The following is a 17,986-nucleotide window of genomic DNA, read 5'->3' as shown; positions in this document are numbered from 1 at the left end:
CTAGGTTTGGATGTTCTAGTGAGTGTGTCAACAACTGATGTTGTACTGAGGACCTGTAAGCTTCGTTGACCTGCGAGGATCACTTCGTATTTATGTCCATCCTTGAGTAGCTCTTCAATGCTATAGGTTTTGGTCTTATCTAGCAGATCTTTCTAGAATGTTTCCATGGGAGTGGATGTGATCACCAACTCAACAACTCTGTCTGCAGACTCTGTGTTTGAAATCACAGTGAGTACCCTTTTCTCTACATCGGCTGATGAAATGGTCTATGGATTGTGTAGGCTGATGAAATGACATAAACTCTAGTTGATGAATATGGACTTTAACCTGAATCTGAAGCTGTCTTCCAATATCGTCCATATCTATTGGGGATCCTTTTGCTCTTCTGCTGTTAATCCTTATGTGTTCAGCCTGTGTAGACCTTCATTCCCAATCGCGAGGTGAATTTTTATGACTTGCTCGTCTGGTTCAGTCACACCTGAATCAGGAAACCAGAGCTCTGTACGCTGTTTAAACATTCTGAATTCAGATAGTCGGTCAGCTACATCCCAGTTCAAACTGGGGAATTTAGTGGACATTCTGACGATATTCCTTTGACCTTCCTTCTCCTACAGGACCTGGGATGAGTGTCACTTTAGCCCCTTTCGTGCGCTTTTCCGAAGCTCCGCCCACGAAGATGGGTTGTGGCAGGAACACACCACGGAGTAATGGAGTCTTTGTTTTTTATTCAATTTGCTGTTCAGCAATCTCAAAGCCGCTCGTTATAATCACTAACTTCTCTGGCCTGATTTTTATAATGGTTTTTGTGTGTTTGACTCTCCCTCGCTCACTATCGATCCAGCCCACACCCTGGTCCCTCGCCTTCCCTGACTGAGCTAACCCGCTGCTGGTCCTGGCGATACACGCTGTCCCACTCACTGACCTACAGGCCGTGTGCTGTAATCTCACCACGAGGGATCCGTCTGCTCCCCAGCTCTTTACTTGAGCTCTTTCCCATCACTGTGTCTTCAAAGGTTTCCTGAGCAGTCAGTACACTGCGATTTCAACCCTCTCTGATGCTGTGTCTATGTTGTGGTCTGACCAAAGCGTCGAGGGTCGTCTCATGTCATGTAGCTCGATCTAAGTCTGTCCACCATGTCATACCTGTACTGAATCTTGCTGCCAGAATGTTTGGCCACCGCTGATCACCATGTTGTGTTTTTATAATGATATAAAGGCACCAGCCACTGATACGGAATTGGGTAAATACATTGTGGGTTCATTTATTTAGAATAGGGACATGAGAACAGATATACAAGGATAGAAAGCTGGGAGACACCTGCAGCCAAACTGTGTGAGCTGTGTTCTGCTCACAGGCCAAAGTGAAACTTGGACTGGATGGTGTTATCATCCCAGCTGATGTTACTACTGGGCAAGTCAGATCCCAGGGTGGAACTCAGCTTGATAGGTCCTAACTTTTATTTTTTATTTAGGAATGTGGAGTGCGGCTACTGAACAGAGTCACAGGAGTCATCTGATGAACTTCTAACAAAAGAAGGAAACATTTATTAAACTAGGAGAGACAAACTATATGACATTACTCCTTCACCCAGACCTATACCTTTGCAGATTCATAAGTAGAACACAAGTTACAATAACTATCTAATATTCTCATGTTCACACTAAGTACACAGTCCATGTAAACCAATAGACGACCTGTGGTCAGGGACACCAGACTCTTAAAGCAAGTGACAGAGCCCACTTGAAACAAATGCTATGGGTCTCTCCTCATCTGACCCCAGACGCTTGTTACACTGTGAGGCAACCAGTCTCACTGAACTGAGATATCCATATGAGGGTTTCCAATCTGTACTCTCCAAGAACTCACTTTGGAATCTTCTCCAACATGACACTTTCACTCAGACACCTTCCACAAGGGGCCACTTTCACTATTTCAAACTCTCCTTCCCATGTTGCTGCCCCCTGGATCGCCACGTGCATTCAGCCTTCCTTCCACGCCCTGTCTCTCCAATGCTCAGCCGTGTCAATGGCACACCAGGATTCACATGGCCGTAGTAATGAGTCACCAACCTGTGGTGTCTCCTAGGATCTTCTGGCTTCTCGCAAGCCTATTTTGCTTTAGGCCTGTGTCCTGCTGCTTTCCCCCTTTATGCTTGAAGCCTTCTTCTGCTCCTCACTCTTAACTTCACTTAACAGGGCCTTTTCCAGATTTGATAAGAAGGTCTTCTTGGGCCCTTTCTCCTGTTCCACTCGATGGTTTTGGCTTCTTCTTTACTTTGGGACTGCCTATCTGTCCCTCTCCTTTGCTGCTTCTCCTGGCAACTCCTTTCAACAGAACAGAAAGTACGTTTCTGTTTTTCTCTGTCTCCATGGTTCCCTCCCTCTGGATGACTGTTGCCAGGCAACAGCATAGTTTTTTACACCTTGTGTTTGTTTTGACTTCCTTCAAGAGTCATAAAACCTCACTGGAATGCTGGCTTATTTTTAACTCAAGCTACCCCTTTTCTCAAAACCCAAATACAGAAATACAAACTAAACTTGAACTTAAAGATATACCTTATGCCTAACACACACAAATACACATAGAACTTTCCTAAGCCAACACCAGTTCCTAAAAATCACATGACACACTTCCTCTCGAGTGATGTCATGCTGCTATCCCTGAAAGGCATATTACAACAGTGTTATCACTTGGCAGGTGATGTGTGCCAGGCAGACCAAGTCCACAAGAGAAACTTGGTCACATGATCATAATGATTTTGCAATTTGTATTTATTATGAGATGTGTGCACTGAATTCAGAAGCAATAACTCCACCAAACTTTTAGAGATTTAAAACAATGAATTAAAATATTTGTCATCAAAATAAAAGATTTCAAGCACATACATAAGAATACAATGACAGATATAATAAATCCTGAAATTCCTAATTAACCTGACTCCCAGTTACACTCCATTTAAGGCAACGGACCAAAAATAGATGTTAGATGTAAAACAAATTCAGCAAGTTAACACAATGCCCCGGACAGTGGAATTCCAAATGGATTTTCCCCAGCTTAAGTTGTGTAACTGGGAGCAGGTTTGTGCACAAACAGGGTCCTGAGGACCATGAGCCAATGTAGAATGAACTTGTCCACTCCTGTGTCCAGGATTCTCTTCCATCCATTGTGAAACCTTGGGGAGTTCCTTGTGTGTCCTGTAGATGGTCCACACTGCAGCCACTGTGCCCCAGTGATGGAGGGGGTGGATATCGAGTCTAGTGGATCTACAAACCATCCAGAGTTAAATATTGATATTTCTCTCCCCAGTTGGACTGTCACAAGATTGGAAAGGTGACACTCCACGAGAGGTGACAGCGCAGGAAGGTTCGTGTGTACAGATTCCATGTCACTACAGTTACCCATCACATTTGTTAGAGAAAACACGTGTCGGAATCTGGAATTTGAGAAGGGACAAATGGAGTAGAACATCTATAGCCTTTCACTCCAAGGATCACAGTCACGAGTTACCACGGTTCCACCATCGGACCCGGCTGTCTGGAGACCTGAAAGATGGCGACTGTTCCCTGATTATAAACAACATCAGATCGGAAGATGCAGGATATTATTATTTCAGAATAGAATTTGACAGCAGTAATAGTTACAGCTACTATCCTGTAACCCAGCTTCACGTTTCTGGTAAGTGCTGTGTTATAATTACTCAACAATTCACATTCAACACTCAATGGGAAATAACACAAACTGTGACGTTTACATATTAACACAAAACACAGCTTATTATAACACGCTGTCTGATTCTCAATAACATGGTGATAGCTTCCAGTTCAGTCCTAAAGCAACCTCTAATACTCACTTTAATATCAATGATTAAATATATTGACTGTGTCCATCAATGTTATCAGGTTATCCACTCCCACCGATCTCTCTAATCCTGTCTCGAAGTCTGACATATCGACAGAAGAAAGATTCACATTTCTATAGCTCCTTTCACCACCTCAGCACGGACCAAATCACTTCACAGCCAATGAGCTGATTCCTGAATTGTAGTTACTGTTGTAATGTGGGAAACACAGCAGCCAATTTGTACACAGCAAGCTCCCACAAATTGCAAAGTAATAAATGGCCCAGATCACTGAGTGAATGATGAGGTAGTGCACTCCAAACTCTGGTCTGCTCCTCCACCCTCACCCACTATTATCAGTTCAAGTGTCTCGGAGTGAACGTGTATTATGCTGAGAGACAGAAACACCAAAGTCTCAAAGCAGGAAATTCTCTCCTGATCATTGTAATCTCTCAGATCTGATATCATCCTTGTAAAAGTGCTTTCTCTTGTGGGACTGTGGTTTCTATTTGAACCGATGCTTCATGTTGTATTTCTCTAAAGGGATCCATTCTCTGTGTGTTAGTTTTCACAGATAAACCCACGATATTCCCTGCTGAAATTATTGCAGGAAAGCGTGTGGATTTAAGCTGCACCTTCAACACAACGTGCAATGGAACAGCAGCACCTGTCTTAACCTGGGACACTCCCACTGACGTACCTGGATCAGTCTCAAACACTGTAACTCAGCATGGTGTCACTCTGACCTATACTTCTGTTCTGACCCTGATCCCATCACTCAAACACCACGGACACACTCTCAGCTGCAGAGTGAGATATCCATCTGTTTCATCGGAGCGGACCCTCATACTAACTGTGCAATGTAAGTATGGGCACCCTTCATTCTATATTAGCTGTAATAGGATACATTGTGCATAGCAAAATCCCACAAACTTCACTGGGTTGAAGACAAAACTGGTCCTTTTTTAATGAATGATATTGAGTAGGGAGAGCTCTTCCTTGTATTGACCCTTGGGATTGTTTATCCCAACCTGATAGGGCAGAGGGGGCCAAGGTTGTGACTATCAGTGTGTGGCAGAGAATGAACATGGAGCAGCGGAGGGGTTCATAACCATCACTGTGGAATGTGAGTGTGGAGATACATTTGTTTGTTTGTTGTCTCCGTGGTCTCCGTAGAGCCATTGGGATCGTGTTGTTTTTAATCCAGTTTTCTTCAATCCTCGCTTAGTCCACATTATCCCCACATCCAACTTTTCCTCTCCCTTTCTGTTTTTGCTCTCAGTTTCTCCTTCAATGGTTGTCAGAACAAGGCTGTCAGGTCTTCGTTTCCAATCTCCGTACTTGACGACATTTCTCTCTCTAACAGTCCTGAACAACCCTTTAATTGCTGAACGTCTCCTCTTGATCTAACCCACTCATTGGTCTTTCTGTCCATCCAGCTGATTCTGAGCATTTGGCAGCATCTGTGGAGAGAAAGACAGGGTTAGCGTTTCGAGTCCGTATGACTCTTCTTCAGAGCTAAAGGGAAGTAGACAAGTGGTGAAATATATCCTGTCTAAGGGGGGGTGTTTGGGACAGGTGGAGCTGGATAGAAAACCAGCGATAGGTGGAGGCAATGGAGAGATTGTGAAAGATGTCATAAACAAAAGGTCAAAGGGTTGTTAACAGTGGTGGTATTGGATAAAGGAGGTGCTAATGGTGACATTAAGCAGAGTGTGATAATGGGCAGACCAGGGTAAGCAGTCTGGAAAGAGACAGAATGCCCTCGTGGGGGTGTGGAAGGGGGAGGGGACGGTGGAGGGAATATAGATCGAAAATAGACTAAAATCTGCGGATAAAACTATCAATAAAAATGGAAATGAATTTCAAATAATAATAATAAAAATAAGTGGAAAACAGTTAACAAATAAAACAATTAAAATGAATATATAAAAAAGGGTTCAAAAAGCAGTGAAGATCGAGGAGAGAGTTCATGATCAGAAATTGTTGAACTCAATATTCAGTCCGGAAGGCTGTAAAGTGCCTGGTCGGAAGATGAGGTGCTGTTCCTCCAGTTTGTGTTGAGCTTCACTGGAACAATGCAGCAGGCCAAGGACGGACATGTGGGCATGAGAGCAGGGTGGGGTGTTAAAATGGCAAGCGACAGGGAGGTCTGGGTCATGCTTGTGGACAGACTGAAGGTGTTCTGAAAAGTGGTCACCCAGTCTGTGTTTGGTGTCTCCAATGTAGAGGAAACCGCATTGGGAGCAGCGAATGCAGTAGATTAAATTGAAGGAAGTGTGCATGAAGTGCTGCTTCACCTGGAAGGAGTGTTTGGGTCATTGGACAGTGAGGGGGGAGGAAGTAAAGGGGCAGGTGTTGCACCTTCTGCAAATGCATGGGAAGATGTCATCGGAGAGGGTTGAGGTGCTAGGGGTGATGGAGGAGTGGACCAGGGTGTCCTGAAGGGAATGATCCCTGTGGAATGCCAACGGGGTGGGGGTGAAGGGAAGATGTGTTTGATGGTGGTCAGATTTTGTCCGAAGGAGGTGAGAAATGAGGGAGGGAATTCCAGAGGTTAGGGTCCAGGCAGCTGAAGGCACGGCCGCCAATGGTGGAGCGATAGGAATCGGGGGAAGGTGAAGAGGCTGGAATTGGAGGTGCACAGAGATCTCGGAGGGTTGTAGAGGCTGGAGGAGTTTACAGAGATAAGGAAGGTTGTAGGGGCTGGAGGAGGTTACAGAGATAGAGCGGGTTGAAGGGGCTGGAGGAGGTTACAGAGATAGGGAGGGTTGTAGGGGCTGGATGAGGTTACAGAGATAGGGAGGGTTGAAGTGGCTGGAGGAGGTTACAGAGATAGGGAGGGTTGAAGGGTCTGGAGGAGGTAACAGAGATAGGGAGGGGGTAAGGAGGGATTTGAAACGATGTTAATTTTAAAATTGTGTCATTGCCGGACCGGGAGCCAGTGTAGCTCAGTGACCAACAGGGAGTGATGTGTGAATGGGACTCGGTGTGAGTTAGGACACGGGGACAGCAGAGTTTGGAATGATCTGATGTTTACGGACAGTGGAAATGGGAGGTCGGGCAGGAGAGTGTTGGGATAGTCGAGTGCAGAGGTAACAAAGGCAGGAATGAGTGTTTCAGTGTTAAGATTCTATCTTACGCTCTAACTTTGCTCTGACGTTGTCTCATTGTTGTCCTTCCCTCCTCAGATAAGCCGGAGATTTCCCAGCAGTCGGAGTGCACTCAGAGGTCAGAGGGGGTCACCTGCGTCTGTGTGGCCAACTCCAACCCACCCGGAGACCTCACCTGGCACCTGCCCAGTGCCAACATCAGTGGTAACCAAACACACGGAGGTTTTGTGTCGTGGCAGGTCAGAGATGGGCATCTGGTGACTGGTTCCCTCACCCTGATGAGACCCCAGGATGAGGGGGGAGTGATGGCATCCTGCTCGGTTCAAAACCCACACGGGGAAGCCATGTTCAAGGTGTATCTGTGGGTCAAAGGTGAGAGACTCGCTCAGGATCGATCTCCACTCAGCTGGATTGATCCCTAAACTCGAGAATTCCCTCCCTCAACTTCTCCACCTCTCTCTCTACCTCCTCTAAGATGCTCTTTACAACTTACCCCTTTGACCAAGCTTTGAATCACCTGACCTCATGTGACAATGGCAACACTTGGTCAAATTGGAGCCAGGCCGTTCAGGGGGTGATGTCAGGAAGCACTTCTTCACACAAAGCGGAGTGGAAATCTGGAACTCTCTCCCCCAGATAAGCTGCTTCATTGGGTGCAAGACAGAAAGCTTTGACAAAATGTCCTTTCTCAGCAATACTCAGGTTCTCCTCCCAAACGACTAAATATTATATATAAATATTACATAGATTACATCGAGAAAAATTATATATAAATGTTACATAGATTACATTGATAAATATTATATATAAATGTTACATTGATTGCATCGAGAAACATTATATATAAATGTTACATAGATTACATTGAGAAAAATTATATATAAATGTTACACAGATTAAATGGATAAATATTATATATAAATGTTACATATATTAAATTGATAAATATTATATATAAATGTTACATGGATTAAATCGAGAAACATTATATATAAATATTACAGAGATTAAATGGATAAAAATTATATATAAATGTTACATAGATTATATTGATAAATATTATAAATTTATGCTGTAGAGATCACATTGATAAATATTATATATAAATGTTACATGGATTAAATTGAAATATAAGACTTGCGTTGATAAAATACTTAGGAATTCCCAAAACGCTTGATAACCAGTGAAGCAGTTTCAAAGTGAGCTCACTGTCATCATGTAGGAAACGCAACAGCTGATTTGTGCACAGCAAGATCCCACAAACAACAGCGTGAAATTGAGGTGATAATTGATTATTTTAGGGAGGTTAGTTGATACATATATATAGAAATTACATATATAATCTGGGTCACTAATTATCTTAAGGGAGGGAAACCTGTCCATTTTAACAGGTCTGGGTGTATATGTGACTCCAGTCTCAAACACCAACAGGTTAACTCTTACCTGCCCTCTGAACTGCTCTCCCAGTTTGGGTCAAACCAGTGGTTCAGGAGGAAGACCCCCCACCACCATCTCAAGGGGAAACTAGGGATTGACAATAAATGTCAGCATTGCCCGAGAATGAGTATTTAAACATTGAGTGAGTGTATCGCTTCTCGAGATACATCGGAGCATCATTCTAAACCTGTAGTGCAGTAATTAATGGCTGTTTTTACAGGTAGAGACTCCAGTAAATGGACAGTAGGATTGCTCACGGCTGGGATCATGTTGAGTGTTTTCCTGGTTGGAATGTTCATCTTCATCTGTGTGAGAAAGTAAGTCTGAAGATTTAACTTGATTTTAATATAAACATTTGTTGAGGACTAATTGGACAGTTTTTACAAAGGGCCAGCACAGGCACGATGGGCTGAGTGGCTTCCTCCTGAGCTGTGAGATTTAAAATTCTTTCATCGAATGTGACTGTCACTGGTGAGGCCGTTATTAAATTGCCCATCTCTAATTGCCCCTTGAGAAGGTGGTGGTGAGCTGCCTTCTTGACCCGCTGCAGTCCATGTGGTGTAGGTACACCCACAGTGCTGTTAGAGAGGGAGTTCCAGGATTTTAACCCAGCGACAGTGAAGGAACAGTGATATATTTCCAAGTCAGGATGGTGAGTGACTTGGAGGGGAACTTCCAGGTGGTGGTGTTCCCATGTGTCTGCTGCCCTTGTCCTTCTAGATGGTAGAGGTCGTGGGTTTGGAAGGAGCTGTCGAAGGAGCCTTGCTGAGTTGCTGCAGTGCATCTTGTAGATGGTACACACACTGCTGCCACTGTGTGTTCATGGTGGAGGGAGTGAATGTTTAATGTGGTGGATGGGGTGTCGATCAATCAGGCTGCTTTATTCTGGATGGTGTCAAGCTTCTTGATTCTGTGCTTTGTGCAGAAGTGATTTAAACAGACAGTCCAGTCGTTGGTGTAAGGTTACAGTGGGCTCTGTGTCTGTGCTGCACTGACTCTCTGCTATATGATAACCACAGTGTGATATTGTGTTATTACAGGATAAAGACAATGACAGAGGAGAGAGTTTCAGGGACCAGTGACATTGCATTGACCCCCAGTCCACTCTCTGTGAAGCACCAGGTACAGGAACTGTTTACACTCACTCCAAAGCTTCAATCTCAGTGTGTAGACAACACATGTCCCAGATTCCCAGCCCAGTTACCCACTGATTTGTACCTGTGGAGTCAGCAATGGTTCAGTATCGTGCTGTCTCTCTGTTATGACACAGCAACTGGTAAAGGCTGTTGTTTAAAATCCCAGAGGGAAACTTTAAACAACTGTCATAACCTATATTTCCCAGTGGAATGTTTGAGATGCAGCTCTAAATTCAGGAATAAGACCACCAGTTCTTGAGATGGTTTTATATCAAACTACATGAGACATTTATTAATTTACACAAGTTAAACATATGCACATCGCTACAAACTAGTATTATCATAACTTTTTAACAAATTCCCAAACTAATCTCCTCTAAGACAACCCATAGACTTTAAGCAGATTCCAGCAAAGCATTTTCACCTCACAAATTCCAAATGAGGTTCCTTTCACTTTGGTTCCTTTGCAGACAGGTGTAGGCTTACAGCTGCTTTGATGTTACAAGCCTCTGCTCTGCACACACAAAACTGCTCAAGTTATACCCAGCGCTTCTCTTTGAATGTAAATTCTCATTGAATCATCAGGACCTTTGAACTCCACCCTTCATCGTATCAATTTTATTAGTAATATAAACATTGATTCGTTTAAGATTTCACTCCCAGACATTGAATGCTCTGTTTAAAAATGCAAATTACCCCTTTACCTCTGTGTTTACATCTCAAAACTACTTGACATCAAAGTACCCAGACTGGCTGGCTTTAATCCAATTAAAACACTCACAGACACACCCACAGACTAAACCCCTGTTTAAAAAGACAATTTCCAATTACATTACACACATTAATAGATTAATAACACCCTATCTCTATCCCTTTCTCTCTTTCTCTTCCCTCTCATCCTCTCTCTGATTACAAGGTTCATGTTAATGAGCCTCACGTCAGACACCTGAGTGCAGAATCCAAGCCGGCACTGGCCAGAGACATTACCGGGGAAGTGTGAGACTGACAGAGGGTCAGTACTGAGGGAGGGCTGAACTGTCGGGGTTCAGTACTGAGGGAGTCCGAGACTGACAGAGGGTCAGTACTGAGGGAGTGCTGCCCTGCCATAGGTGGTTTCTTTTATATGACATGAGAGAGAGGGTTAAACCCACTGAGCCACGACTGACACTAACGATGCGGCACAATAATTTAACCCTATCAGGGCCAGTAAATGATGTGAGGATGTCTTCTGTTTCCATTTCTCTCTAGGGTAAACAGAATGTGCTGATTACTGAGACCTGGGACACAACCAGAGACACAACTAGCGAGGGGGAGACCCCAGTTCCCCGGGGTCTCTCTGAAGGTCCAGTGGGAGGCGATGCTGGATATGGGAACCCCGACAAACCCGACGAGCTTCTCTACGCCAATCCCCAAGTCTTCAGGGTGCCCAGTGGTGATGGGTCTGTCCACAGGGAAGAGGAGACGGAATACGCACAGATCAGATTCAAGCGAAACTGAGTGTGAAACGGGAAGAGGGGGTGAGCAGGTTTGTGGATGGGGGCAGGGATTGTGATTCCTTGGAACATGAGACAACCCACTGGGGGAGAGGGGGAGAGAGGGAGGAAGGGACTGAATGGGTCTGTGGTTGGTGTGGTTTGGAATGAAATGTTTCCCCAGAGACGACTTGATGCTGAGTCATTGGGGACAGAGATTCAGTGTCTCTCTCTCTCCCAGTCTGTCTCTCTATCTCTCTCTCCTTCTCTGTCTGTCTCTCTCTCTCTCTCTCTGTCTCTCTCTCCTTCTTTGTCTCTCTCTCTCTCTGTCTCTCTCCCTCTGCATCTCTGTCTATCTCTCTCCTCCTTTAACATGGTCTTTATTAACTGGCTTTGTTAACTCAGCTTTTTGTCACCTGTCCCTTATAACTCATTATTTGTCTCAGAGATGGATTTATATGTGGTTAACAATCCCCTGAAGAGTTTTGGGACAGTTTGCTACATTAAGTGTGCTATATAAATGCAAGTTGTTGTAGTAACGTTGATCTGCCTCGATTCAGAATGGAACCACTGAGGCTCCTTCGACAGGGCGTGTGTGCAACAGGCTCACAATAAATACATTGCACGGCAACAACTAAGCATGTCCTTTATTGCTGATGCATCCCAGTCCTGCTGTGTGGACACATCACAACCGAGGGACTGCCTGACTGCGTGCAGCCAACATGGCCGAATAGTAATTAGCAGAAATGTGACATCACTCAACTTTGTTAACATTTCAGAATGTGCTTTCTGAATTCTGCAACTTGTTTATTCTGTGATAGATTACAAGAAGCTTTTGCATTTTCTATAATATTACATTTATTGTCACAAGGGATTGAAATGCCCAGACAACTCTGTACAGATATATTTTTATTAAACATCTTACTCTGGGACAACCTTCCTGCTCCAATCTGTTAATTCATGTCATTGCATTTCCCCACCAAATTATGTAAATTCTTGTGTCCACATTTATCATGAAAATTTCCCATGTAAACATGTCACACTGTACTTACACTCTCTTGCCAGTGGTGGTGCTGTAGGCGCACCAAATTCTTTCTCAGAGACTGCAGCACATCTCCCAGTTGTCTTTACAATATTATTAAGATACAGGGAATGGGGACAATCTTCACACTGTGGTTACGATGTTGTTAAGACAGAGAGCTGGTGAAACCTACCCCCCCTCCCGAGGCAGCATCTGTTCTGGCTGTGAGACCCCCACACTTATCCCATGCCCCCTGTTCAGTTCCCCATCCCTGCTCTAACTTAGCGCTTTTATACATGAAGGGCGGGGCCCACAGGAAAGTGTGGAAGGGCTGCCCATCGTAGCTGGAACAAGGAACCTGGCAGGTCTCCCAGGATAGAATGGCAGAGTGGAGGAGGGGGAGCAGTGGGGTCAATATCCACACCCTCCAGGAGGGCAGCATCACTCAACAGGGAAACGCAGGGCCGAATGCCCCTCCACCCGCATTCACCGGAAGCCTTTTGAAGGTTGCCGTGGCCAGATTTGAATCGGCCGCTGGGTCACCATTGGTCCAAGCAGTCACTAAGCACCCACCCCTGCCCGCCCCTTTGCACTCATTCTGCAGCCACATCTTATGCTGGCAGGCCTTAATTAGCCCGCCCGCGTAAAATCGCAGCGTGGAGCTGATCGGGGGCGATAGTCGGATTCCTCACCGCCCCCAGCCCTGAGCTGCCCTGCCGAGGGCAAAAATCTGACCTAAATCCTGGAAGGATCCCAGCAGAAATATGAGGAGGCAGAAATGATAATATGAGAGTAAACTAGCAAGAACCATAAACAATGACAGTGAGATGTTGTACATTAAAATAAGAGAGAAGCTACAGTAATAATGGGACACATAGAAAATCAGACTGGGGAATTAATAATGGGAAACAAGGAAATGACAGAGACTTTCAACAAGAATTTTGTGTCTGTCTTCACAGTAAAAATCTCTAAAACCATCCCAAATAGCAGGAGAAAGTCAAGGTGCTACAAGGAGGGAGGAACATAAAACAATCACTATCACCAGAGAAAAAGTATTAAGAAAACTAATGAGACAAATGCTGACAAGTCCCATGGAGCAGATTGCCTGAATGTGAGGGTCTTAAAGGAAATGGCTGCAGAGACGATGGATGCATTGGTTGTAATCTTCCAGAATTCCTTAGATTATGGGAAGGTCCCAGTGGATTGGATAAACATAAATGAAACACCTCTGTTCAATAAAGGGGGGAGGCAGAAAGCAAGAAACTACAGGTCAGTTAGTCTAATATCTGTCATTGGGAAAATACCAGAATTCATTATTAAGGAGGTAGCAGCAGGACATTTAGAAAACCATAATTCAATCAGATAGAGTCAACATGGGTTTGTGAAAGGGATATCATGTTTGAAAAAATAATTAGATTTCCTCAAGGATGTAACAAGTGGATTGGATAAAGGGGAACCTGTAGATGTGGTGTATTTGGGACTATGACACAACCAATGGTAAAGGCTGAGTTGTTCAAATCCCAGAGGGAAAATTGAAACAAATGTTATAACCCAATTTTGCTGTTTGTAATTTCGAGATGAAGACTTTGAATTCAGTAGGAATAAGACCACCGAGGATTGTGGGGTCAAGAAAAAACACATCTTTTGGATTCTTCTAACTAGGTACAAGATTTTACCCCCAGTCTTGAATGGTTTATTCAACAATTGCAAATGAACTGTTCTCCTCACAATTCACCCAATTAACATCTAAAAACTACTAAACATCAAAGCACACAGACCAGCTGGCTTTAATCCAATTAAGACACACACAGACACACACCTTTACATGGACCACCACTAGAATTCTATTTGAAAATATTATTTCCAAGCACATTTTACACACAAATGTCTCTTCATGACATTGGATTTCCAAAAGGCATTCGATAAGGTGCCACATCAAAGGAGACTGCACAGGGTGAAATTGGATGGTGTTGGGGGGGAATATATTAATATGGATAGAGGACTGGCTAACTGACAGGAAGCAGAGAGCCAGGATAAATGGGTGATTTTCAGCTTGGTAAACTGTAACTAGTGGAGAGCCACAGGGATCAGTGCTGAGGCCTCAACTATTCACAATCTAGATTAGTGACTTGGATGAAGGGACTGACTGTACTGTAGGCAGATTTTCTGACTGTGTGGTGAAGATAGGTAGGAAATATATAAGCTGGGCAGGAAAGCTAGTTCTGAGGAGGACACAAAGAGGCTGCAGAGGGAGATAAATAGTTTCAGTGAGTGGATAAGATAATGAGCGGAGGGAATATAAGGAGTGAAAATGTCAGGGTGTCCAGCTGATCCTACTTGTTCTGTTCTTATATTCTTATACAGACACAGGGTTTGCTGACAGTGCACAGCAAAGTGCTGTTCTCTCACTTTGTTCCAACTTACTCATTTTGACTCACAGTGACACATCAACCCTTTCTAATGAAGTACACAGAGGGATCAGCACAGGAAGAGGTCATTCAGCCCAAGCAGAGCATGTGGGCAGTTCCTCCCCAGGCGAGCAGTCGGACAGGTCCTGGGTAAGTAACGGAATGATTGGAATTCTCTTCTACGACCAACACCGTCCTTTGTTGATGTTGTGACTTTATAAAGACAGATTCCAATGATTGATGCCTTTGAAAGATTTCTACTGATTATTGAAATCTGGGTGTGAGGCTCAAGTCTGTCATACAGAACATCTTTCTAGCTCAAGGGACATGAGCTTGGGGACGTCCTGAGGAGGTGAAAGGTGCTATAGAAATGCAAGACCTTCATTGTTTTCCTTTCTGAAAGCCTTGTAACTCTCTGCAGAGCACCTATCATCCCACAAAGAATCAAATTAGTCTGTGAAGATATTGTCTAAAAGCAGTTCTGATCTCTCGAGAACATTCAGACAAGTGATGAAGTCTCATTAACTCCTTTCCCTTTCAGAACTTCACAGTTAGAAGCTGAGGAAATATCTGGGAGTGGACAATGATCAGGAAATCATACTTCCTCCTGTCACTTCTCCAAGGTAATATCATCGTCAGCTCGGACAGACTTTTGGTTAATAGTCTTTGTAAAAGATCATTCTTATTGACCTCTAATTGGGAATTGATTTAGCAGTGAGCCAGTGTACAAACTCACACCATGTCCCATTCATCCATCACCCCTGTGCTCACTGATATACACTGACTCCCTGTCTGACAGCAGAATTGGAGGAGAGCAGAGGCCTTGGAGGGTTGTAGGGGCTGGAGGAGTTTGCAGGGATAGGCAGGTTTGTAGCAGGGAGAACAGATTCTTAAAATTCAGGTGCTGTCGGACGTTGGTCAGTGAGCAATGGGGATTGATGGGTTGAGTAGAGAAGCAGGGTTAAAGCCTGGGGGGTGAAGCCTATCCTAATGAGAGGTCTCTGGTAGCAATGGCCTGAAATTTGTGTCCTTTGCTGGCTTTATTCAAAATTTCCCAATGAAGACAACACAGCAGCTCCTAGAATAGACAGGTTGTTCAGAGTTACACTTCCTGTCCATTCTCACCATGCTAGATACTTCAATAAGGGAGCAAGATAACTGATAGAGAGAAGGAAGGCAAAGCTGTTAGTGTGTAAAGCTGTCAAATATTCTGAGTTATCATGAGTGTCTCTGATCTGCTGCACAGTTTAAATTTCACAGAATCTGAGCACTTTGCAGCTCAGAGAGAGACCATTGACTCACTGCCTGAAAGGGCAGTGGAAGCAGATTCAACAGGAAATTTCAGAAGAGGATCTGGATAATAATTGAAGGGAAATTTGCAGGAATGTGCGAAAGGTGCTGGAGAGGAATTGGGAAAGAGTCAGCACATGCACGATGGGTCAAATGAGCTCCTCCTGTGTTGTATCATTCAACAATCAGAAAATTTAAGACCCTTGTCAGCAAATCTTCAGAATCCTGCTGAATCACAGATGTTTCAGAAAGACAGGGAACAAGAAGTTTCTGGTATCAGCGTTTCATGTGGGGCCCAGTTCAGTTTGAACAAAAAAATGACAACAGCATCTTTGAAAGTCATGAACCCACCACAGCGGCACCTCCGACATATGCAGAGCTCAGCCTAGAGGCGCTTTGTTAGTGTGTTTCACAGTGCCTGCTGGAGTAGGGTCAGTGCTGAGCTTGGGGACAAGTCAGTCTACAATGCTGCATCGGAATCAACAATACAACAATATGGGGTTTGGATCAGAAATAATCCATTAGACAATGAGGATCCAAAGAGATTCCTTATTCCATCGGTTGTCTAATTGGGGTCCATGATTTTCCAAGGGGTCCTTGGCAGAAACAAATTATCGAGCAAAAGTGTGTAAAATACCGGAGAGAACGGGAAAGTTGGGATAAGTGGAAATCTGTTCACTCTGTTTACACCAATGGGAGTTAGTCTCAGTAATGGAGACCATGAAACTATCATCGATTGTCATACACACCCATCTGGTTCACTAATGGCCTTTAGGGAAGGAAATCTGCTGTCTATATCTGGTCTGGCCTACATGTGACTCCAGACTCATAGCAACGTGGTTCCTCTGAAATGTCCGAGCAAACCATCCAGTTCTCACCATGCTAGAAACTTCAATAAGGGAGTAAGATAACTGAAAGAGAGAAAGAAGCCAAAGCTGCCCATGTGGATAGATGTCAAATATCCTGAGTTATCATGATTGTCTCTACTCTGGTACAGAGTTTATGTCAAGGGACATTAGAGATGGACAGCAAATGCTGGCCTTGGCAGTGACGCCCACATCCCATGAATGAATAAATTTTAAAAATCTTATTACTTGGAAGGTGCAAGTCCAGGTTGTTATGATCCATGAGCAGACCCTCTCAGCACTGACCCTACTCCAGCAGAGACTGTGAAACACACTAACAAAGCACCTCTAGCCTGAGCTCTGCATGTGTCGGAGGTGCCGCTGTGTTGGGTTCATGACTTTCAAAGATGGTCTTGTTTATTTGTTCAAACTGAACTGGGCCCCACACAAAACGCTGATACCAGAAACCTCTTGTGCCCTGTCCTTCTGAAATATCCACTACTTCAGCAGGATTCTGAAGAGTTGCTGATGGAGGAACAGACACCCAATTTCTTTTGATAATTTACAGTTAGGAACTAATAATATTTTGTTTCAAGTAGACGAGGTTTGAGATTTAAGACGCTTGCAAAGAGAATAAAGCTACAAGATTCCATGAAATTTAAACAAAAAAAAACTTTACTGCACCAGCTCAGATAGATAAAATAATTCACAATATCCACCTTATACCCTAACATTCTGGATTAATATGAGCTCATGTGAATTAACAGGCAAACTGTGGTCTCACAGCCACAGTACTCATTAAATTGTAAACACGACCAAGACAGATCCCATGGATTTCACAACAACCCACCCGGACATCAGTGAACACTGTTAGTCAACCAGTCTCAATGAAACTCTGTTTCTCTCATGAGGGATTCCAGTCTTCAACTTCGAAGATCTTGCCTTGGAAGTCTCTCCAAAAGTCGCTTCAACTCGGATGGCCTCAGTGACGTTCCACCTCACAGGGTTTCCATCTCTTCTCCTGAGGCTCCATTGCCCTGGATTCCCGACTATATACTCAAGCACCACAAGGATTAGATGAAAGGTTTTGATTGACTGGGTAAGCAGAGAATGTTCCCTCTTGTGGGCAGGAGAATAACTAGAGGCCGAGTGATTGGTGATTCCTTAAACATTGAAGAGGGAATGAGCACCAATCAGATTGAATCAGATTAGCCAATCAGCTGTGTTGAAGAGCAGACAGGAATGTTAGGCTAATTAGTGATTCATGACGGTGATAATGGGGGGAGATCTGAGGGCTCCTAATCCATTGTCCTGTCTTGTAAATCAGCACTGAATGGATCTCAATTGGTGTATATTGTGGACTCTGTGTTGGGTGGAAGACTGGCTTCACTAAGGGGAAGTGGTAGCAGAGAGGTATTGTCACTG

General features: G+C 44.0%; 1 protein-coding gene across 1 annotated transcript in view; it reads left to right on the top strand.

The window, feature by feature from the left end:
- Positions 1–3,303: 3,303 nt before the first annotated feature.
- Positions 3,304–17,986, top strand: part of LOC121273997 (sialic acid-binding Ig-like lectin 12) — a gene marked incomplete at its 5' end in the record, with an annotated part of 55,659 nt that continues 40,976 nt past the window's right edge. The window contains one exon of the mRNA XM_041181131.1: positions 3,304–3,676. Coding sequence (XP_041037065.1) covers positions 3,304–3,676 — 373 coding nt within the window. The remainder of the gene's footprint in view (positions 3,677–17,986) is intronic.

Source organism: Carcharodon carcharias (genome assembly GCF_017639515.1).
Source record: "Carcharodon carcharias isolate sCarCar2 chromosome 29 unlocalized genomic scaffold, sCarCar2.pri SUPER_29_unloc_15, whole genome shotgun sequence".
NCBI classification, from domain to species: Eukaryota; Metazoa; Chordata; class Chondrichthyes; order Lamniformes; family Lamnidae; genus Carcharodon; species Carcharodon carcharias.
Note: the sequence above shows the minus strand (reverse complement) of the source record. Positions and strands in the feature narration are given on the sequence as shown.